Source organism: Protopterus annectens, chromosome 11.part0 (genome assembly GCF_019279795.1).
Source record: "Protopterus annectens isolate FY-2018-M chromosome 11.part0, PAN1.0, whole genome shotgun sequence".
In the NCBI taxonomy this organism is placed as follows: domain Eukaryota; kingdom Metazoa; phylum Chordata; order Ceratodontiformes; family Protopteridae; genus Protopterus; species Protopterus annectens.
Window position 1 is genome coordinate 716037772 of NC_056745.1, and position 25318 is coordinate 716063089.

Here is a 25318-nt window from a genome sequence, read left to right on the forward strand (position 1 = left end):
CACCCCTATTCCCCCCATACTGTCCTAACAAGTCACATTCATTTCATTTCCTCCCTGGTTGTCATCTCTAGTATATAAAATGTCTACTTAAGCTAAACCAGCATCCAGCTGAATACTTACAAATGGCCTCAGATGCACTGGCTTCCCTGTCTCCGTCCTATTAAACTGTTCCATATTTGAATGGTATGGCCCATCCATCTTGAAAAAAGTGCTAAATTATACCACTATGAAAGGATGGCACATCAGGAAGAGTTTACTAACTACAGACCTATTTGCAGACCTCTCCTCGCTATCAAAATTCTAGAGAAGTACATCCACTCATAATATATTCAGTTAACCTCCTCTCCAAAGCTCAGCATGGGTTTTGACCTTACTACTGTACCATAACTGCTCTTCTAAACTCCACCAGTATCATTAACCAACATAGAAATTGGAGCAGATTAGCATCTTCCCAGTCTTAAATGTAACCAAAGTGTCTGACAACTTATCTCATCAAAATATTCTAACTAAACTCTCTTTCCATGCCCTCACCCAGTCATCTTTCTCACTCTACCATAGCTATCTTACTGATGGGCAGCAAGCAGTTGAATGGCAACACGATTTCTCATCCTTTCAACAAGTTACCATCTCTGTCCTACAAGGCTCTATGTTAGACCCCATTCTATTCAATTTTTACATAAACAAACTTCATACCGCCAACCAGATGAAAGATGCAACCCTTATATGTGCATTCCTATCTAAACTATGGCAGATCACCCAAAACTTTTTCTCAGTAATCACAGCTCACCTAAAAGATTTTAACTTGCTTTTTAATGCCACCCCCCGAAAAAAATAAACTCATGCTCTTTATTTCAAAACAATATCTTAATCAACAGCATTCGTTCAACATAACTTAATCTGTTACTACACAAAAATTGAAACCATAATCCAAACAAAAATATTGGGCATTGTAAGTGACATCAAATCTGACTGCCATGTATGTAAGCCATTAGAAAATGCAACAGAAACTTGGTGTCCTCTATAAGACATCAACATTACCTTATAGACTACAAGGAAACACAGGTGTCAGCCTACCAACTTCCTTCACTTTTATATGCTCCCCCTATTTTTTTATAAATGTAAATGCTTCACATAAAGTTAAACTTATCTTCTCTTACAACAAAGTAGCCACATTTGCTGCTAAGTTTACATATGTGTCTCATCATTGTTGACCTCAAAACAACTAAATTGGATTAAACTATCCAACTATTTAAATTACTCACAAACAATTACTGTGAACAACCTTATACATTCACCAGAAAAAAATTTCCAGTACTTATAAATGTCCTGTAGTGCTACATCCCTACCAGGGACTTTTGTTAAGAGTATAAACTCTTACTAATTACAACTAAGTCCAACAACTCAGCAGGGGACTCACTCTACTCTCACTACACTCTCAACTCTGGAACATCATCCCAACTCAATTGAAACACTTTCAGAAGGTTTTCAGTTTTAAGCTCTTGTTTAAACATCATCTAAATCACCCCATTTGTGTACATGCCCTGCACACCATGATGAACATCCCAGGGATGTATCTAAAGAGCAAGTGCAGCCTGGTTGACCCTGCATTGTCACACTCTTTCAGGTGAGAAACTGCCTACTTTTCTGTCTGCCTATCTGTCTGTGTATGTATCTGTCTATCTATGTTATTTGTCAGTCTGTCTCTGTGCCTGTTTATAGAGTAGGTGGGTGGGGGGGTTGGCTTGGACACGAAGGAAATGGCTTTTCAGTAGTGGACATTTTGGTGCTTCTATACCCGAGCATCTATGTATTGTGCCAGACACAACCTTGTGATCTAATGTGGAGATTTCTGTGGAACTGTGAATCCTGATACAGGGCTATCTGATGATTTACTACAAATGGAATAGTTATCATCAAGCCAGGATACGACTTCTTGACATGCATCACATTGCTGAGGACATTTTAGGAGATGACCATAAGCATAAAACGTAATGGATGATGGAGGAAGTGGTAGGTTGCAGCATGCCTCTCAACCTCTTAGCTTTCCAAATCATAGGAGGCTACCATCAAAAAGCATTGCCGGTGGTCCAAAATCCTAAGTCAAAATTTATTTATGCATGAATTCTCGCCCATGAGATTGGAGAACACAAGTGTAAATTTGATTTTGTCACAGGTACAACTTATAAAATTAAGGTCCTTATGATAACAGAAGCACATCTATTTAGCTTTACCAGATAAATGTACCCTTACTGCACTGTACAAAGATACACAGTCCTGTTTTCTTGGCCTGTTACATGTACCAGTCATAACTATAGTTTAGTTGGCTGAATTACTGTAAAGTCTGTATATATTTGTTTATTCAAGACATGGTTGTAGAACCTTCAAAAACTCACTCAAGCCTGAAACACCTTTTTTGTATACTTGCAGCTCTTTAACTAAGTGAGTTACAGCTACTAATAAGCAGTGTTATAAAGAGCAAGGCGTTATTAATAACATGATACTAAGACTGGTAGTCTAGGATGTACTACAGTGAAGAAATTATTTGTTTGCCACTTATTCATATTTTCACATTGATGATCATATTTACATAACTGAGAAACCTATATTTTATTGAGTTAGATGGTGTGAAATACCAATGTAGGAGATAGAAAAAGTCACTGAAAAAGCTGGTTCATATCCTACTAAACTGGAAATATTGCTAGTTATCTGTCGGTAACTATAAAAATAAGCAATATTGTCATATGTATTTAATACTTCAAAAAACAATTGACAACTGTTGCATGGCATTAGGTGAAACCTTAGATGTTAAAGAAACTGTCTTTAATATTTGCAGTAATATTTTTATTGCTAATTATACATGTTTTCACATTTCTGTAAATATCTCAATAAATGCACTTATAAAGGAATTTCTTGTCATGTGAAAGCTTATGTCTGGTTAACAAAAATGTTCTAACAATATATGTCTGGGCTTTATAGTTTTCAACATACGAGCGTTTGTGAAAGTTTAGAAAAATTATAATTTAGGGTTTGCGTGAATTATAATATATTACAATATTTATGGAAAATACAATGAATGCATTGACTATTATCACTATAAAAAATTCTTATTGATAACCTTGCGTTTTGCACAATTTTAATAGCTTTTATTGTTCACAAAATATTTGCCTTTGTTTATCTTATGGTTTTTAAGTTCATTTTTCAGAAAAGGCTTTAGAATGCAGGCTGCTAGAGGTGTGACGTTCCACACCACATAGGTGTTAATGAGTTAAACACACTTGACACCTCTTCTTGGAAATAAACCAAATCTATAAGCATTTCCAACCAAACCACGTATCACCTAAAATTTTCTTTCCTATCTGGGCCATTTTACATGTGATTCTTTCCTTCCCCAGAAAAAAAGAGTGACATCCCAAAACTGTATTGTCACCAGGCCAAAATCCTGCCTTATAAACTCTTTCACTTTTTACACAAAAATGGACTACATATTCCACAGCCACGTGTTCTTCCTGCTCATAATAATATTATGGAAGCTTTGCAATGTGTACTTAAATTATATATAAACACACACACACACACACACACACACACACACACACACACACACACACACACACACACACACACACACACACACTCACACTCACACAGATGTGACCAGCTATTACTTACACTTGTATGGGTGTTCATGCTTCAGATGCCTGCTTGAGATCTGTTAACAGATAAATATATAAATAATGGTCCAGAAATGTATCTCAGTTCACTGGTGTCAAAACCTTCCAGTTAAATCAATTGCAAATCATCTTTGCCCTCTCATCGTCTTAGCACATTTGAAAAATATCATATACAAGATCCAGAATCAGGGACATATTTTAAATATTGCTGTTATAAATTTAGAAAGTTGCAAGAGTAACAGGCTTTGCATTATCAAGCATTTTTATGAAAGATATGATTTCAGAAGCTCATATGCCTGACATTATTTAGTGATTATAAGACAAAACCCTGTATTTACTATGAAAAGATAACTAACTCTCAACATCTTCCTCAGTGCTCAGAAAAAGAGACCTGAAAACACTTCTTGACTTGCTGAAAGTCACGTTAGGCAAATGAATGTGGAAGAAAAAAATCTTGTACACTTCACTACATGAGGCATTTTAGTAAGACGTATGAGCCTATTCCTCATTGCTAACTCCAGATTTACGCTCAAATAAACGTTAGCAAAAAACATTTTTGCAACTTTCATTTTCTGAACAACATGAAGCATGAAATGCTAATGACTGGAATTAGACTGAAACAACAACTTGTCTAATACCGACATTATGGTCTGACTGTAATCACCAGTGATTTAACTTTTAAAAAGAAAATTAATCACATAGACAAAGAATTAGAACAGGAGGATAAACCAGGGATGTTTTGTAAAATAGGTGCTGCTGAGAGGTTGAGCTATGTCCTCTGCTTGAGCAAGATGCTTGCTCACACACACACGCATGCACGTGCGTGCGCGCACACACACACACACACACACACACACACACACACACACACACACACACACACAGACACACAGACACACAGACACACGCACACACACACACACACACACACACACACACACACACACACACACACACACACACACACACACACACTGACATTAATTTAGATACTTACCCTCTTCACAGTCAGATCCACAGTTAACCTGCAATGGCTTCAGCACTGCATGGCATGCACATCTTTAAAAAAGACTGTACTGGTGCTGCACTGGAGGTTTGTCCATTACCGTGCTTTGACTATGACCATCTCCAGGAAGCAACATTTTCATTGACTGTATAATAAAGTAAAAAAAGAGAAGAAATCAGGCCTGTGTCAAGTCAAATCAGAACTGAAGAGGAGACTTTAACTTGATGTTTAACAACAGAGTGGTTAGGGGGTTTGGTTTCAGGAGAACCTCAATAATAGGGTGAATGAGACTGTTATAGTATGGATGTGAATTACAAGAGCTGACGGACTAACTGGGAGTTTCGATGAGAATTTTTAGTCTGTTAAGAGACATGGCCTGTCTTGTATGTAGTAGTGATTTGTTGAAACTACCTGACAAATTTGATTTTTGGGATGATGTTATTAAGCTTTCTGGTGTAGAAATACAATGTATAAAGGGTATGCAGTTATACTATGACTGAACAACATTTTCATGTCAGTTTTCAGGGGATGGCAATAGTGGTGAAATTAAAGCCTTCTTTAAGTCTCACAGAATTACTGTTCTTTGGGTTAATGTTGGTTTGAATTACTGAAAAGTACAAATATTTTCCAGCTTCTAGGTTCATAGATGATTACTGGGCTAATAACCCTAGGGAGGGCTTTTTAAGCCTAGTCATGCTTCCCAAGTGTGTTGGACAAGTTTTGATATCCTAGGGTTATTTTAAGGGGAATATGTAGGCTTGGGCATGGGTACTTGAGCCAAGCTGTCTTTGTCTACTAGAGACATACAGTAGGTGTCAAGCCAGGGGGTAAATTTCAGATTCCTCATCCACCAGTCCAAGTTATGCCTGAAATAGGTTAGGGAAGAATGCTGCTTCACATGGATGGAAAGCCTTTTCCAGAGGATAGGTAGTCTCTGGGACACATACCTGTCCCTCCAACATGTTTTATTTATATTACAGAAGAGGTTTGGGTCCCTAGATGGGGTAATTCTGATGCTATTTGTTTTGCAAATGTCTAACAGGTCCATCAGAGCTTGCTCAGAGGATGCTTTGTAGGCAAGCAGTGTGCAGGAGACTATAGGAGACTGAGCACAGGGATAGGCCTTTGAGGAGATCCACATAGGACACATTGTTTATGCCCTGTATTCTTTTTGTGAAGAACCACTCTGAACACTCCAGTTATTACCTATGCCTGGTCATGTACATACTGAAAAGGGCATTGTACTTAATAATTGGTCTGATGGGAGTTGAGTACAGCAGAACAGTGACATCCGTGGACCAAGAAGTGGACCAAGAAGTTGCACAACATAGAATGATTTCCTTATTACCGTAGATGCATGATGGTCAAATGCCAGGTTACTCTCCATATGCATTTCCAAATCCCTGACCTCTGGGTCTACTCTTAGTGGATGTATTATCAATGTAGTACTTTTCAGAACTAGCTGCCTTCCCAAAGGATACTATTATGCATTTCTTTGTATTGCATTTTAGACCATGGCTCCAGTTATTAGTCTGTTTAGGGAATTTGTGTCACTGGGAGATTCTGTGACTATTTCTAGTTTATAGTCATCAGCAAACTTGGCCAGACAGAGATCCTTGATGCTGGCCTTGAATTCAGAGAAGCAGATGCCAAAAATTAGCTGCTTCAGTACCAAGCTTTGATCAGATGTGCTAGTGAGCCCTTGCTTAACTCAGAATGAGGCTGTACAGGAATTGTATATTAAGTATTCATTGGATAAATGGAAAAGAAATGATTGTTTCTTACCCGAGAGACAGAAATTGTATTCAAATTGGTGATATGCATTTAGACAATATAATAAATATAGGTAAGGAAATTGTGTAAATTTTACCCAGACTTTCCAATTTTTCCATTATGAAAAAAATATGAATATGTGCAAAAAGTGGTAAACATGGCTTTTATTAAGTATATTTTCCAAGGAAAAAAGAGAATTACGTTGCCCACCACAAACCAAAGTGTATTATTAAATGGAATTATGACGGTCATTATTTTTATTTCTTTATTTTGTACTCTTCCATTGTTTGCATATACATGCAGTCCTCATGCCCAGTACATCCTTCTTTCCTTCCCAGTGATTAGTTCCTTTCCTTTCCTGAGCTTTGCTTAGTTTTACTTTTCCCCTTTTCTATTTCCACTTGTTTACTCTACCTTCACCTGTGCACGATAATATTTTAGGTCACCGTTCAGTTCTCCCTCTATCCCTTCTTCTCCTTCTTCACTTCCACAGCTCCTAACCATGTACTCATCTAATTAATGAATTTTTTGTATATACTTCTTTTTCTAACATTCTTTGCCCCCCTTACATTTTTTTGATATGCATGTCTTAATTTCTACAACCAGTAATCTTTGTTTTTTCAACTGTCTCTTATCCCATGCTCCCTTCCTTTCAGATTTCCTCATACGCAGAAGTCCCATGTATTGTTTCCCTCATTTTTATATGTGTTCTTGTAGTAGCTTCATTACATTCTTCACACCTGTTGTAGCCATCGACATTCCTTATTGCTGCATGTGTCTTTTGCCCATGGAGACCCTTATGAAAATCATCCCTGTCTTGTCCCGTGAACGTCTACATCAGTCACTGCTTTCCTTCCTTCCTTTTCCAGTCATTTTATCTGAGTTACCATCTTTGTAGTATTCTTAAGATCTGGTCTCCTTGCATCTGCTTCTTTATGTGGAGTATCTTTCTCCACTCTACTTTATTAGTTCTGTACCATTCCTATCTCTCTCACCTTTTCCTGATTTCTGTTAATTGTACCTTTTTCTCCCTTTTCCTTAGATCCTTGTATATTATTTTGAAGTTGTTTCTCTCTTTTTACTTCCATTCTTCCATGAGGCTTCCTTTTTCCTTTATTCCATTTTCATTTGGCATTTTCTCTTTGGTCACTCTCCTTCGTCTCCCTTCAGCCTATCCTTTCCTCAGTATTAGGCAGTCTTCCCATTTCTTCTTAGATAACCCAAATTGTTGCTCCAGGTCCTTTAAGAATTTAAATACCCCTCTAACCCAGTCTTCACCAGATCCTGTTCCTCTGTGATTCTGTATCCTTTACATTCCTCTTCTTTCTTCCTTCTTTCATCTCCCTATCCCTCCTCATACTCCTGCTGTCCACAGTGCCCAGTGTGTCATAGGCCACCATTCAGTGACCTCAGTATTTAAATAGTTGTTTGGTAGCCCTGAAAAGAAGAAGGGATGGAGGGAGAACTGAACAGTGGCCTAGATTATTATAATGTACAGGTGGAGGGAAAGTAAATAAGGCCATCTCAAAGCCTTCTCTGTTAGTAAATCATCTGTTGAGTATCTTCAACATGTGATCTGCCAACACACTAGCCAGCTTTGTGAGCACTGTTTTGTGCTTTGTGAGTACCCATCTGGTTCTTCTGCTTTATCCTCCTTAAGTCAGATATTTCCTGATACAGCTTCTCCCTCTGTAGTTTGCTGTCTGTTCACTGTTCTTCCCATTATTGCCTCATGACACCATTTCCCTGCTTTCCTTTGTGAAAACTAAAGAAAATAATTAAGTCATTACTTCTGCTTCTTCCCCATTCTTCTGATCTCCCCTCTTGTCTCTGCTGTGCCTGGACAGGTCTGCCCCTCCATTTCTTCCTTCTGCACATCGATATCTTGTTCATGGGGTTATTATAGTAATCAAATGATACTCAATGGCACTGAATGAATCGATATAACTAAAAGAATCCCGCTTTCCCATCCTGATCTCTTCTACCAACTACCTTCCAACCTCTCTTTTTTTGCTGCTATCACCACATTTGCTGTTCTGTCAGCCTTTTTGTACTGTGCCTCATCCATCTAGCTCCCCATCTCTTGTTGTCACTATCTCTTGCTTTAATTTCTAGCCTCACATTTGTACATTTTCACATTACCCATCTCATTTTACATGTTTCTCAGATCCTTGTTCAGAGCTCTGAGTGCTTTTTTTCCTGATTCATTCCTTGGCACGCCTTCTTAATGAATGCACTCCCAGTCACCTAACTCACTTTTTACCCTCTCCACTAGCTCAACATAATACAAGCTCCTAAAATCCCACTCTGTTGTCTTTGTTTTCTTATCCTTTCTCCCACCCTAAGCACACAGTGGATTGATCACTGTTTACTAATGTTGCCTTAATCTGGCATCCATGACACCCTCTGCATTGGTTTGGACCATGTACATAATTCTGTCTTTTATGGTACAGTCCTGTACCAGTTGGCTGAACCCCTCTTGGTCAAATCCTCAAACAACTCTCGTTTCTTCCTTTAATGGAACACAGAATCTCCCATTCTTTTTCTGGATGGTGTTAACTTCTTCCTCCTTCCCACAGTCTTTTGTTGAATCCTCCAGTCTCTCCTCTTATTCCTTTGATATAGCCAGAGGGATGGTAGTCTGCATTGTTCCACCCACACTTGCATTCTTCCTCTATCATTAATTGTCAGGACACAAGCTAGTTTCTAGCTCTTTCTGCTCCCCCCTCCCTTTTCGGCATGTTTCTTCTTATCTCTGCTCTCATGTTTGACACCCTCATGTTTGTAAATAAATGTTCTACCTTTATCCCTCCTTTCTTGGTCAATATTAAAATAACAGAGGTACAACACATCCTGCCCTGTTGTCACAGGCCCATGATTGTCTGACACAAGCAATCTCCACTGGTGTTGCTTGCCTCGATGCTTAGTTCAGTAGTAATATTTGCCCTAATCAATGCTAACAGTGTATTGTGCTTGTCATGTTTGTTCTGTGTTGCTTGGAACAAGTCATGTCTGAAATGGGTCCATTTAATCATTCACTTTACCCGTTTAAGGGCGTAATAAACAAAATTCAGTCACACTTCACTAAGGAGATAGGAATGTAAAAAATGTAAAGTGAAATAATCTAACAAAATGCAAGTGGCTGTAAACTGTTTCCAGATATGTACACATAAATGTATTTCATTACTTGATAGTGTGCCAGTTGATTTACACAGGTTCTTATTCCAGGTAATGTGACATCACTGACGACTGTATTTTCTGTCTAGGTATGCTACTGCCCCGTATTCCCAGCTCCACAAGCTTGGAATCCAGCATCCCACGGTCATGCCCTTTGTTGGGAACCTGTTCTTCTTTAGCAAGGTAAGCATACTTTTCCAGATTTCATTCACTGTGAGCAGCTACATTGTTTAGACAAGTGTTCCTTGTGCCAGCAAATTTAAAGGAAAACTTTCCTGTTCGTGCAGCACATCTCTAAAAGCATTACATCCTGCTTATCCTTTTTTGGAAACAACTTTATTTCCTGTTTTGGTATTTACAGTTTAGTAAATAAAATACAAGAATCAGTTTTGTGAAACATGCTGTCATTTTAATATGCATGTTAGGTTCCTCACTATCCGCTTGGCCTTTGTACCTTCCCAGTCCCCAGCCTAACCCACTCACCCTCAGTGTTCATGCTACACATCGTCTCCTGACACAAGCATTTTTATTAATTAATTGCTTTAACTTTGTTAACTGTGTAAGTAAACTGTCCAAAGGGCAGTAACAACTTTTCAAAACAACATGTACAGTTTATATTTCACATTACATTTCAGACCAACATTTCCATTCTGGTTTCATTATAACCAACATTTACACTTCAATAATTGCTATACTTGTGGTTTCTGTGTGCTTACTTCTTATTCAAGTCACTGTTTTCTGTAAAAGATGCTAGCACTAATATAATTCAGTAACTGCTATACTTGTGGTTTCTAAGTGCATACTGCTTATACAAGTACAAAAATGCTAGGATTAATATAATTCAATAACTGCTATACCTGTGGTTTCTATGTGCATACTGCTTACACAAGTACAAAGATACTAGCACTAATATAATTCAGTAACTGCTATACTTGTGGATGTTCTTCATGTTTCACTGTTGCAATCATTACATTTGGGTTATCCCTGCCAGGGTAGCTCTCAGCCGGCCCGAATACCAGAGACTTAGTAATTCTGCATCGGTTGCTGTCGCTTGAGGACTGACGTCAGGTCTTCAGTGGTATAATGTAAGGCAGCTGATGCCATTACATCAGTGTTTCTTGACATGGAGCCCAAAGCAGAAGCAGTTTGCATGAGTGCTGGTCAGCTGCTACCTAAGTTTTCATTTCCAAATTGAAGTTGAAATCTTCTAAAGCTAAGTATCCCTTTGGGGATCCTTTTTTTTCCCACTAACCGATGTCAGAAAAAAGTTAATAATTGTCTTTCCTGTGGAAAGCAAATACCACACTGAGACTTCCAGACTTACTGCGTTACTTGTCTAGGCCCAGACCACAACGTCCCCTTTTGTCACTTCTGTGCTTTGTTTAATGCCAGAACTATCTGTTGTCGGGCCCTTATTGTAGCCAGATATTTTCTTTTACAGTCCTCGAATTCCAGTATGACTTCGGTAAGCCATCCGACAAGCAGATCTTCCAAAAAAACATAAAGATAAAGACGGAGACAGACTGCACAGGTCCAAACCTTCCAACGATGCTTCCGTTAAGCTAGTTGTCAGTCCTCCGGTATTCAGTGAGGTGCTTTCCCAGCCCCTGATACCCACTTCAGTTGATTCACAGGCCGCTACCAAGACCCTTTTGGAGTCTGGTATGCCACAAAACTCTTCTTCGTCTAAGGATCCTGCGGTCGTCTCTACCTTGGATGGGTCTGGAGACGCTGAGCAGGCACCGGCTACTGAGGAAATCCTTTGCACCACCGAATCTCAACACAAACCAATGTCTTCTTTCGCGACTACTGTTCTTTCAAAAACAACTGAGTTCCTTAGGCCCAGGGTTCGAACCACACCCAAGAAATCGACTACCCATTCTCAAGCGCCTGCTACCTTGCCTCAGTCTCAAATGCTTAAAATTGCAGAAGACCTTATCGTGCTGAATGGGGAAGCCAAGCTACCCCCTCAAAAAGGAAAAGAGATCTGTCTCCAGTAGTTTTGTTTGAACAAGAGTCAGATGAATCTAATGCATCTGACTATGAAGACATGCAACCCCTCTCCACTTATGAGGATTCTGATGCAGAGGAATCCATTTCTTCTGCCTCTCTCCCAGAGGATTTTTCCTTTGGGGAAACCCTGCATATTTTAAGGGAGCATTTCCAATGGGAGAGTCAGGACTGCCCTCAGTCTAAAAAGAGACTCAGGGAATTCCTACATCTTCCGCAACACAGACCCTTGGCCACCCCCCCCCCCCCAGTCCTGGATGTGGTGGATGATGTTTTCCTTGAATCCAGCTTGACTCCTGATGCCTGATGCCCTACCTCCTGCTCTTAAAAAAAAAACAGACAAGTACTACAGAGTCCCTGACTCACACAAATATCTTTTTAAAAATCCAACAGCTGACCCTGAGGTCATTTCTCAAGGGCGAAAAGGGATTAAAGCAACCTCTGCTAAAAATCCCACCCCCTCAGACAGGGATTCCCGAGCATTGGACAGATGCGGTAAAAAAGTATACACCTCAGCTACTCTTGCTATCAGGGCACTAAATTGTCAGTTCCATATGCTTAAATATCAGCAACATACCTTGGAACTCCTTAAACAAAAAATGTCTTCCTTTCCTGCTTGGGCAGAATATAAACATTTACAAGACTGAATGCATTCTGCAAGTCAAGTAACTAAACACACTTTGCACTATGGTTTTGATGCCCTAGAAGCTTCTTGCAGGACATCAGTCACTGGATCTGTCATTAGAAGACATGCATGGCTTAAGGAACAACCCCTGCCAGACAATGTCAAATCTAAATTGTTGGATGCCCCCTTGCACAAAGATAACTTATTTGGCAGTAAGGCAGAAGAGGTCTTAAAAAGATGGAAAAAAAAGCAAAATCTATGCAAACAGTTAAAAATTTCTTACAGGTCCAGCCCCCTAAGTTCAGCAGGCATTTTCCCTCCAAGCAGTGGTCCTTTCCTGCTTCAAGTAAACAGGCCCAACATAGTCCCTGTGGAAACAGAGCCCCCCCAGACAGTAGCCCCAGGGAATGCAGAGATCTAAGCAGTGGACTACCCCCACTTCAAAACCAGAGAGTTCTAAGCCACCACCTTATGGTAAGAACTCACAATGACTCACCTCTTCCTGACCTCCCCTCTGCCCACTTTTACTTACCCCTAGGAGGAAAACTCACCTTTCACTCAAGCACCTGGGCCACCATAACCAAGGACCAATGGGTTCTGAACATTGTGTCTCAGGGATACAAATTCTCCTTCCACATGCTTCCAACCCCAAAAGGGTTCCAAGCTCTACCACCAAATCACTGGGCAGAGGCTCAAAAGAAAATCCTTTCCCTGCTCTCTTTGAGGGCAGTAGAGCATGTTCCTGCAGAACAGATAGGCCAAGGCTTCTACTCCAGACTTTTTCTGGTGCCCAGAGAAGAGGGCACCTGGTGCCCCATCCTCGATCTAACACCTTCCTGGTGATCCCAAAATTCAGAATGCTCACCCTCCAGCAGCTGCTTCCCATGCTCTCCAAGGACGCTTGGCTAGCCACCCTGGATCTAAAAGAGGCCTACCTCCACATTCCTGTCAGGGAATCATGCAGAAAATATCTCCGCTTCAGGGCAGAATATCACCACTTTCAGTTCTCTGCACTTCCCTTTGGCTTATCTATTGCTCCCAGAGTTTTCACAAAATACCAGGCTCCAGCCATTGCCTTTTGCAGAGAAAGAAATATTCAAATTTACCCCTACTTAGATGACTGCCTTATTCAGGCAGACAGCCAGGAAAAGCTGCTCAAACACCTGGCCTTTGTAAAGAGCCTCCAAACCTCCCTAGGGTACACAATCAATGAAAAAAAATCAAAACAGGTGCCCACCCAAAGGATAATCTTCCTGGGAGCAAGTCTGGACACAGCATCCGAGATGGCATACCTTACATCAGAGAAGCAAATTTTACTGTCAGCCTGCTTCTCTCAACTGGCCACCAGGCCCCAGCTTTCTGTAAGGAAAATCCTGCAAGCTCTGGGGTTCATGGCATCTTGCATACTCCTCATTCCATATGCCAGACTACATATGAGGAAACTTCAGTGGTACCTAAAGAGCCTTTGGTGTCAACACTCTCAAGACCTGGAAACCCTTCTACCTATAATTCCTTGCCTCTGAAAGGAATTTCTTTGGTGGGCAACAGCATGCTCCCACAACAAGGGACTTCCCTTCTCCCCACACCCCGCCACCCGGACCCTCACCACAGATGCATCAGCCTGCACTTGGGGTGCACACCTGGATGGCAGGTGCATACAGGGCCAATGGAGCCCACAGTAAATCCCCCTGTACATCAATCAAAAAGAGATGATGGCTGTGCAGCATGCCTTGATAGATTTCTAACCCCTTCTCTCTCCAGGGGTTCTTCTGATCAAAACAGACAACACCACTGTGATGTACATTAACAAGCAGGGAGGGACTCACTCCTACCCTTTATGCAGGCTGGCCATGACCCTTTGGCTCACAGCCTCTTCCATGCAGCTACACCTGTTAGCACAATACTTACCAGGCTCTTTCAGCTCCCTGGCAGACCAATTAAGCAGAAACCTTCTGGAACCACACGAGTGGCAGCTCAACAGAAGTACCTTCAACTTAATAACTCGGAAAAACTGATGTAATGGCATTGGCTGCCTTACTTTATACCACTGACGACCTGACGTCAGTCCTCAAGTGACAGCAACCGACACAGAAATGCTAAGTCTCTGGTATTCGGGCCAGCCGAGGGCTACCCTAGCAGGGATAACCCAAATTTGATGACTGCAACAGTGAATATACTCAAACATCTACATTTATGGGAAGTGTACACAACTGTACTTTTCTACATGCATACTGCCTACACAATTACAAATATGCTAGCACTAATATAATTCAATAACTGCTATACTTCATAGGTTCATAGGTTCATAGGTGTGTACTAGACTAATGGCCCTGGGGCCTTTACAAGCCTAGCCATAGGATTACCCTGGCATAGTGCCACCTGACCTTAGTTCCCAATGCCTCTGTCAGGTAGAGCCACTGGTGTTGTCCCCGAGGTGAATTTTCTATTTCCCATCCACTCATCAAGATTTTTCTCTGCTTGACATGTATAGGATGTCTGTTCCATAGCATGAGCAGTCTCTGGGTTATGAACCTGTCCCTCCAGCATGTTCTGTTAATTGTGGTAATGAGTTGAGGACTTGTGGTTTCTACGTGCATATTGCTTACACAAGTCACTGTTTTCTGTGCAAAGATGCTAGCACTAATATAATTCAGTAATTGCTATACTTGTGGTTTCTACGTGCATACTGCTTACACAAGTACAAAGATGCTAGCACTAATATAATTCAGTAACTGCTATAATTGTAGTTCTGACGTGCATACTACTTAAGATGCAAGCACTAATATAATTCAATAACTGCTACACTTGTGGATTCTACGTGCATACTGCTTACACAAGTCACAGTTTTCTGTGCAAAGAGGCTAGCACTAATACAGTTCAAAAACTACCACAGTTGTACTTTTACACGGTGGTTATTTAAACAAATCAACGCATTATGTACAGGGATACTAGCACTGTTTATTTACATATTTTCACTGGGTGTATAGCTTTCTGTCTTGTGATTGTACATTACTGAGTACAATTTCACTTTCAGTAAGATAGCTCAGGCACCATTTAACCCATTTAACCTAGATTTAACCAATTTTCCTGTTACAATTGTACATATATTCAAGATTGAGGCATACTTTAAAAAAGTCTTGGAATACTAACTTTTTGTATTTTGTCTATTAGAATGGTCCATACTGCAGGAAACGTTTTGTAGAAGGCTTTTTCTGTTGTGGTCATGGTATACAACAGTCTTTGTAGCTGTAGGAAGTCTTGACTTGTGTTATACTGGAGGCTTCTTTTTTAAAGGAAGTAGTAGATTTAAACATGAAAGGAAGGCATTTATCAAAGAAAAGGGAAAGCAGCAATATGCAAAGTAAAAGGATTACAATAACATCTGTATTGCTGATAGTCATATTGTTGCAAATAAAGCACTACTGCAGTGTACATTGAATCACATCATAACAAGGCAGATATTCGACATGCAATGGTAAACAGTTCTTTCTACAGGGCATTTATGTTACCTGCAACTTGGTTTCAGTGTGATCCTGTGGTCCTTTCAAAATGCATTACTGTCGTAATATGTTAAACATTACAAGAGGATAGTTAAATCACATGCAGCATGCTCCTACAACTTCTACAATATCTTCATCAACATTGCATGTCTATGGACAGTCTGCATTAAAAGGAGACTATTGCTCTATTAATCAACTTCATACATTTAATGCACTTCCCTTTCTGTTTTGGTGGATGCAAATAATAGTGAATGGTATAGGAATAGTCAATGTTCCAACTGAGACATTAATGCTGGGACTGCCCACCAGTACACTTCAGATTAGCTTCAGATACCTTGTGGTCAAGTCCCCCACCTGTGCTATAACTGCTCCACAGAAAATGTGGCTGAAGGTCAGTATGAGACTGAGCCCCTTGTTCTGTAGTCTATGAAGTAGTTCAGATGATTCAGTAAGACCACTGTACATTTCAACGGAAACATATTTGCTAATTTTGATGTTTTACTTTTACCCAGAAGTTGACTTACACCAAATCTTTCCTTGGCTGGTATGGTCCTTGCTATATCTCCGTAAAATACCATTTATTATTTAGACAGGAATGTCTCAGGAAAAGTGGCAGTACCATGTTTGTCTGCACCCCCACTAGGGGCTGTAATGTTCTAGACGTAGTACTCAACAACTTGGGTGGTCACAGTACTTCGTCATGCATGATGCCCTTCCTGGTTAGGTCAGACCACAAATCAATCACGTTTGAAGTAAGTACTGGAACTGACACCCTCACAGGAACAAAAATTCTAAAAAACTTCACCAAAGCTAACTTAGCATACTAAGTGATGGTATGAAAAGTTTCATACCACCCACAATCGCAGATACCAACGATCACTATGTAAAAGTGTACACAGATGCCCTGTACAAATGCTTAAGTGACTGTATAAACTCGTGCTTGATAGGATCAAAACCAGGTCTTCCTGTAAAAACAAGCCACCATGGTGGAATTTAAGGATAAACAGATTTTATAGCAAGAGGAAGAAGCTGTTGTCCAAAAGCAAGACGAATATCAATCTGCAGAGGAAGAGTTCCTTCCTAAACCTAAACAGGAAAATCAGAAATCTTGTAAAGTCTTCTAAAACAAATTATGAAACTAAAATTGCAGCCTAGCCAAGGATAATTATAAGGCATTCTTTAACTATGTCTGAAGTATAAAAGGGAATGACCAGCTTTGTGCCGAACTGCTTGTAGATGTGATCACTCATACAACACTTGGAAGATATCACCAACCTGCTAGCTGACAGATTTAGTGGAAACTTCACCCCGCTATCCCCATCTACCATATCCCAAAGCATACCTGACACCAGCCCGCTGCCAGTTTATCTCTAGAGAACAGGTCATCTCTGTACTCGCCAAGGCCAAAAGCACAGTCTCAATGGGACCAGATTATATCACATGTTGTTTACTAAACAATCTAAAACAAGACCTAGTGGACCCACTTGACATTCTCTTTAATCATAGCTTGAGAACTGGCTATGCACCTGCAGAATGGAGAATAGCAACAGTAATCCCCTGCACAAAGGGGGGGGGGGGGCATCAACTGACCCTGGGAATTACAGACCCGTAAGTCTAACCAACCTCATCTGCAAGGCCATGGACCTTATCAACAAGGACTTAGGTGACCTCCAAATGCTGAACCCAACCCGGTTTGGCTTTGTTAAGGGTAAATCATGCTTATTATACTTGGTAGACTTCTTTGAAAATGTCATCAAAGTCATGGATGAAAGTAAAGCAGTGCTCACTGCCTATCTTGACCTTGCAAAGGCTTTCAACACAATTCTACACTCTGGCATCATTGAGAAACTCTCCCAGATGGGGATTAACCCTTATGTTACTAAATGGGTTGGCTTACCGACAGAACACACTTTGTCAGAATTGGTGACTCCTCCTCCACCATTAGACCCGTCACCAGTGGAGTACCACAGGATCTGTGCTGAGCCCCTTACTGTTTGGCATCTGGTTCTCAGAAGTCCAGGCCAAAGTAGACAGCCTTTGGCTTGCCAAGTTCACTGATGATTGCAAACTGAGAGCAATCACTGATGTCAAAATATTACAGAAAGGGCTAACACAAACAAATGATTGGTGCCAAAGCCATGGTCTAAAACTAAACTTCTGAACTTTGACCGCCAAGTTTCCACAATGGTAAGGAAAGCCTTCTGCATAGTGCACCAAATAAGCAAGGGCATAGCATTCAGGTCAAGGAATGTTATAACTCCACTGTAGTTGACCCTCATCAGACCACTAATAGAGTATAATGCACCCTTTTGCATGCGCCTCACCAGACACCTGCAGCAGCGGGAGAGACCTCAAAAGGTTTATCACTAAGAAAATGCAGGGACTCCAAACCATTGTCTATGTGGACAGTCTGAAAGCCCTGTTACTTTACTCTGTATCTTATAGGCTGCTGAGAGGTGATTTGTGCCTAGCCTGTAAGGCTATCTACAACCCTGCCCTAATGGAAATGCTGCACATCCACAAGTCAAATGGCTCAAGAGTCGCTTGCTCTAGGGATATCAATCTAGCTTGTGATATAAATGGATCATGTTGGAGAGACAGATATGTCTTCCAGAGACTGCCACTTCTCTGGAACAGATTCCCTCTTCATGTAAAACAGAGCACAAACACAACCTAGATAATTGGATGGTAGACTGCAAATTCACCCCTGGGGTGGCACCCATGTCTGTCATGGACAGCGGTAGCCGGTGTTGATCACAGACCCACTCATTTCATACATTTGTTCTGTGTACTAACCAAAAAAGAACAAATGGGGATACTTGGGACTAACATGGCTAGGCTTGTACAGGCTCTAGGGCCACTAGCCTAGTATCCTCCTATGGACCTATAAACCTGTACTACTGACGGCTTGAGTGTGAGGAACTTTGTAAGATGCCTTGACCTTGCTGTTAGGTGATGTGTCCAGCATAAACAATGAGAATCAGAAATCAAGCATATTCTTTGCTTGAAGGGTTTCTATCCTTTAATATCTACCCATCTCTGGTAGCCTAATTTATGTGCTGTTAAAGTGTGGCCTGCAGTTTCAGCCCAGTGGCAATGTCTGCTTCCACACATGAACTAAATCTGGCTACATTGCTTCCCACTGCTTGGCAGACTAAGCATGTCTCAATCCTCTATTTTTGCCATCATACCTGGCCTCCACTGCCAAGATGGGTCAGTCTACATTGGTAGCCAACTCCAGCTTTTCAAGTCAGGGCCATCTCCACTTGTGACTAATCATTTCCTAGTTATCTGTTATAGTCAGGCCTTTCTGCATCTCTCTTGCAGAGCTGGCCTGTGGATGCTATCAATTTTTGGTATGAATGTCTGTAGTGAGGAAGTTAAAACTCAGGGTAGAAATAGTAATTTCTAACAAAAGAAAAATAATTGATAGTTTTTGCCATTTTACCAGTTATAATGTTCTGTAATATTTCAGTAAAAAGGATTCAAATTGATATTCAGCAATGTTTCAGTAAAAAGATCCAAAGGCTTTACCAAAAAAAAAAAAAAATCAAAGATAAATAAAACAGCTAAGATGTAAGAATTTGTGATGCTGGAAACAGTTTTGCTTAGCACAGCAGGCTTCTGAAATAAGAAGCTGGCTTTGAATGTAGAAGTAAATGGCATCACTGCTTGCTTGAAATGTCTGCTTAGTTTATGAATTTATCTGGCTCCTAAAAGGATTGTGATTGTACTCCACTGTGTTAACATATATTAAACCCTTTAAATATTTATTTAAGTCTGGAGGTTGTCTGCTCTGCATGCTAAGTACAACCTGAATTTGTACTTTAAAACTAGTGTTTAATTGAGCTTTGCAAGTATTTTGGTTTGTTACTCAAGCAATTTTTGAACATAGATTTTGTCTAAACACAATGTTATTTAACATATATTTCTTTGTTATGATTATTGGGTTCTGAAGACATCCAGGCTTATGGAGCTGTACTGAATTAAAAATAACTAATTAGAGTTGCTGACCTCACGTGGTAAATATTTGAGAATGGCTTTGCAATGTATGCAATTTACCTGGCTCATGTCTTGAGATATACCAGAGTTGCTGTGCAACTCATAACATCAGAAGCTTTTAGTCATTGTAGAGTAATTCATTTGCTTTTGTTAGATTAGCCTTGATCCTGATTCAAGTTTTTTTAGCCCGTGGGAAAAGACTGTTGGTGAATATGTATGCTTAAAAACATACATCGCCATATACTCACTTCAATGTCTTCATGGATTTCTGTGGCTTTGAATGGTATTAGCGTCTGTCTGTATAGCAGCCAAGTGCACTTGTTTCCTAGAAAGTACATAGCTGAAGCTAGCCAGATGGTTCAGTTCAATCAAACAATCAATAATTAGTGATTTATTACTATCCTTATGCTAAAACCTTACATCTGGCAATTTGGTATGCAGAGATTCTTTCAACTGTGATATACAGCTCAGTCAGGGACTGGAAATTCATGGTTCTTTTTTTCTTTTTCTTTTCCTTTTCTTTTTTTTTTTTTGATTTTTCCAAACATAATAGCAAACCAAGCCCCAAAACGTACAATATATAATTACTAGAGGCAAAGGCCAAAAGGGATAGAACCAAAGAAGCCGATAGAGAAAAAGATTAGACTTTCTATATCAGTCAATCTGTTTATCTAAAGTAACACTGTTCTTCTCTAGAATGGTCAAAAATCTTCATAGTATTTTGATCATTCTTGCAGGAAAATTCTAGCAATGAATTGGATTTATAGTTCACTGATATGCCTTGTTTGGTTGCCACTGATGCCACTATTAATTTGCTGTGATACAGTATATCACTGTGGTCATAATATCTGATAATAATGCCAGTGGTAAGCACAACATTCACCTCTCATTTTTGTGAATATTAATTCATTCCCATTGATTAAGCAGCTGGGAACACTTCTACCAGCAATTGCTGTGGCAATGCCAACAAGTGCTATCAACCCCAAAATTAATCAAGAACACCTTATAAGTAAAAATTAAATTTCATAAAAACCTTTAATTGTAAAGTTGTATTTCATGATGGAAAATGTTAGGAACATATTTGTTTAAAGGCATTCAGTCAGTTCACCAATCTGAGTTCAACATTCAGGTTAACCATCCACGTACTTCTACCTGGACATTCAGTGTCTAATCATTGCAATAATAGTTTAAATGTTATCAGTTCACTCTTGAAAAATCAAGGGATGAGAAATTCTATTAGTACCATCCTGATACAGATTTTCAGTCTGAGTTAAATATTTCTTATAATTAAATCCTTTCTCAACACCCAAGTCATTGTCTTTGGGAGGATGGAAGAAAAAAAGCTAGTGTATACTACTGTGAGAAATATTGAGGCACATGGCCTAGTGTCATTTGTAGACTTTAATTAAATAAGCTATGTAAGTAAAGCCTCTATTGTTACGATGTTCTGTGTTGCTGAGAATATTTTTAAAAGCCATTCATGAAACACCTGATAGACTTTGTAAATGTGTCTACTATAAGAAGAGTGTGGCCTAAACTTAGAGATGTGCATATTTTCTTGCATATGAAGTGAGTTTCTGGACAAAGACTGTTTTTGCATATATTCCAGTTTAATTAAAATTTGTGTGCGTGTGAGGCATCCTGTGAAAAAAAATGTTGATGTTCGCCCCTTACATTATAATTTGACAAAACAAATAACTGTTCAGTGTTAACCATAATCTGTCTGGTTGCAGTCTTTATTTAACCATGTCTGGTAGACCCTAAGTATATTTTGAAACTAAGGTATTTTGACATGGTACACACAAAGACAAGGCAAAGCTAAAATGTAAAGATGATGCAGCATTTCTCTATCAGTTTGTGGTTTTGGTTGTGATAAAATATTTCTTTTTGTGTTGGACAGCATAAATCTTGCTATCATTGTGGAAAGCATTGTCACCTCACAGTTAAGACGTTGTCCTGTTTGATTATCAGCTAGAGCATCTTCTGTGTGGAGACATGCGTGAATGGGCGTACCTTCGTTGAAGGTTGTGCGTCAGGGCCGGCAACTCTGCATGTAAAAATCTACTGCCAATCATTAGCAGACCGGAGTTCCGCTGTGGCCACCCCTAACTGGGAAAAGCCGAACGACACAACAACAACATTGTGGAAAGCAGAAAGACTTTTAAACTGGTTGTATGCAGGTGTGATGTTTGCAAAAAGAGGGATCAGCTTAAAACAAGTCAGTATACCTTACTAAACAGTGAAGGATGTGATTTAAAGTACTTTGTAAAAACTGAACAGAGCTACATGAAGAACAAGTTCAGAAACAAATGAGGACCCCACCCCAAACATACATACACATATTAAATGTACAACATGAAAGGAATGCGAGGGCATACACATGACAAGCGACAGAACTAAACAAGTGTCCATCTAGGATTACTGTTACAAATAAGTTCACACATCTGAAAGAAACTGCTGAAAGTAAGGAAGACAAGTCAGAAGAAACAGCTGAGCAAATGCTTCTGATACAAAACATGCAGGTAGAAAAAAAATGGTGCAGCTCCAGAAGTGGAAAACATGGGGAATCATGCCGGTAATTGCTAATAAGGTTAAATCGGGTAAGGGATGGTAGGAATGTTAGGATTACTGCTTAAGGTAAGCCATGATGTTTCTGTGGGATTTTCATTTATGCATATATGAAATAAAAAATTTAGAATAAGAATTGAGGAAAGGACAAAGGTATAGGATTAACGGGGATTAGATGCTCTTATGTATTGATGGGTCTAATGGAACTGAACTTCATAATACTGAATAGCTGGTGTTTGTATAAAAGGAGAACATTAATTGTTGATGTCAGTCCTTTAAATATATGACTGTATTCTGATGTGTCCATATGGCTTTCAGACTAGGCCATTAATGTTTAAAGATTTTGCACATTTTTGTTTGTTAGAAAAAAAATGAAAGTGGGGTGGATACGATTTCTAAAATTGGAAAATGTAAAGCATTTAATTGATGTAAAGTACTTAAAATGATCAGATGTTGGGTTACAAGCTGTAATTACTTTATAGTGGGAAAAGCAGTTAATGTACTGTTCATGTTATTTCAGCTCAAGACAAATCAGTAGAAGTTTTCAATTTTTATGGATTGTAAAGCAATATATGTTGATGTCGCGTGAGATGAGAAGTATGGGGAAAAAGAATGTGGAAATTCAGTGCCTCCCTTTTACGCACTGCATTTGTTCTGCACTGTTTATTTAGTCTTGCTCAGGAAAGGAAACTGTCTGAGAATTATATGACTGAAAGCAAGCATTGCAGAGGGACTTTAAGCAAAATTTTAGAGTTTTATTACAGACACTAAGAAGATAGATGAGAAAATCTATCCCAGAAATTCTGAACTGTGAATAGCGTTACTACAATTTGCCTTCTGCAGGTGCATCTCATGAAGTGGTGCAGCCCATAGCACACAATCAACTTAAAAACAGTAAATTGCCATTATTAGCTTATTAGTAAACCTGCTAGTACCAAGAACATACCTCTCAACCTGTTAGTGCAAGAAATCTGGAGAAAGCTCGAAAAAATGGGGGGGGGGGCAAAGGCCCAAAAATAGGAACATATTTTAAATATTGCTCTTATAAACTTAGAAGGTTGCTAGAGTAACAGGGTTTGTTTTAACATACATTTTCTGAAGGATTTGAAGTCTGAAACTCAAATGTATGCCATTATTTAGTGACTTCAGTATTCATATCTTCCCAGTGATTTGTGAGAAAACCACAAATTTTATGAGGAAGAAACCAAAATTATGAGACAAAAATATGGACATTCTGCAAAAATCTGGATAGTTGAGAGGTATGAGGGTCCCAAGAGCAGGACCTGTGGTGAGAGAGGAGAATTAAGAAAAAGTAAAAACAAACACTGTACCAAACGAACAAAGGAGGGTACTGCAGCCACAAAGCCAAAGTTCGAAAACACGTTAGGTTCTTTAACGTTCAGAAAGTTTATTTAAAACAACAACGTTTTTGTCGCTAAACATAAGCAACTTCTTCAGAAAAGTGAGAAATTACAAGTGAAGGCATATTTAAAAAGTCCGCTCACTTCAGCAGGGTTCTGTTAACCAATCAGTTTAGTACTTCGATAATTGATTAGTTACAATGAATAAAACTTTTAAAGCAATGCAGACAAACACATTAACCAACTGTATCAGCTGCTATATTAAAAAACAGTATTGTACCCAATGTAAGCTATTCTTTACAGGTTGAAATCAGTAAAGTTAGCGTGAACAATAGAAATTTATAAAATAAATAAGCATATATAAAATAACAAAATAAGAAAATTTAAAAGATAAGGTAATGTGCAATTGTTTTCACAAGTTGACAATTGACTTCTTACTAGAACTAAATAAAATGGTCTCTACCGAAACTAAGAAAATGAACTAGTGTCTGTAACTAAGACAACGCTTTAGTTTAAATGTGAAAACTATATTGCAGTTGACGTTAAGTCCTGGATAGCAAAAGACATTTAATGACAACTGCCTTTCCAGTTCACTACGTTCTAATAACAGTAAGGTAAGTCACCGTTGATGTCTTTATCTAAGACAACTCTTTAATTTAAGTATGCAAACTATATTGCAGTTGTCGTTAAGTCCTGGGTAGAAAAAGGCATTTAACAACAACTGCCATTCATGTTCATGGCATTCTAATGTCAATGAGGTAGGTCCCCCCTGATGTCATGTATAATTTGGTCTATAGCCAAGAATTGAAAAGAATGGTCACCTTTTGTATCTATGTGCTTCGCTAAAGCATTATCACTTTTACTTTTTGAGATAGCATAAATATGTTCATATATTCTGTCTTTGAATTTGCGGTCTGTTTTTCCCACATAAAATGTGGGACAATTTTTAGAGACTGCCAAGTATATGATACCTTTAGAGTTGCAGTCAAGTTTATGCTGGATCTGGTATTGTTTGTCTCCTATCTCAAATGAGTTACTAGTTTTTACGTTTTTACACATCCTACAAAAACCACATTGGAAACAACCTCTAATTCTGTTGTTAGTTCTTAATTTCTTAGTCACAAGAAGATTCTTCAAATTAGCTCATCTCTTGTAAATAGTAGTTAAGTTGGGGCCAATCCTTTCCATTAGTACGTTATCCTTAAATAATAGGTACCAGTTCTTGTGAAGAATAAATTTGACTTGGTCACTGTCTTTATTAAAAGTAGAAATAAAACTGGACCTATAAAGATGGGTGGTGGCTCCCTTATTAACTGAACATACATTACTACTACTAGGAGTCCTGTCCAGTGAGTTTGTAGATTGTAAATTATCATCAGTAACTAGATGGTTAGTATTATGAACACTCCTGCCCTGCAAAATGGGGTGAAAAGTACCTGTCATACGTTTGTTTTTTACCTCTATTACTAGTTCCTGTATTAGTTGATTTGGGTACCCCCTAATAACAAACATGTTCTCCAATTTCTCGCATTCCACTAAGACGTCAACGTCTAGAGAGCACATCCTCGCTGCCCTAACCAGTTGACCCTTAACAATAGAGCGTTTCTGTTTGAAAGGGTGTGCAT

The 25318-nt window shown here is 39.2% G+C and overlaps 1 protein-coding gene across 3 annotated transcripts in view; it reads left to right on the top strand.

Moving 5' to 3' along the window:
• The window catches only part of TBXAS1 (thromboxane A synthase 1), a 2652798-nt gene that overhangs the window by 523387 nt on the left and 2104093 nt on the right, over positions 1–25318 (top strand). For all 3 annotated transcript variants that reach the window (XM_044088177.1, XM_044088179.1, XM_044088178.1), the window contains one exon: positions 9717–9810. In XM_044088177.1, the coding sequence (XP_043944112.1) occupies positions 9717–9810 (94 nt within the window). The remainder of the gene's footprint in view (positions 1–9716; positions 9811–25318) is intronic.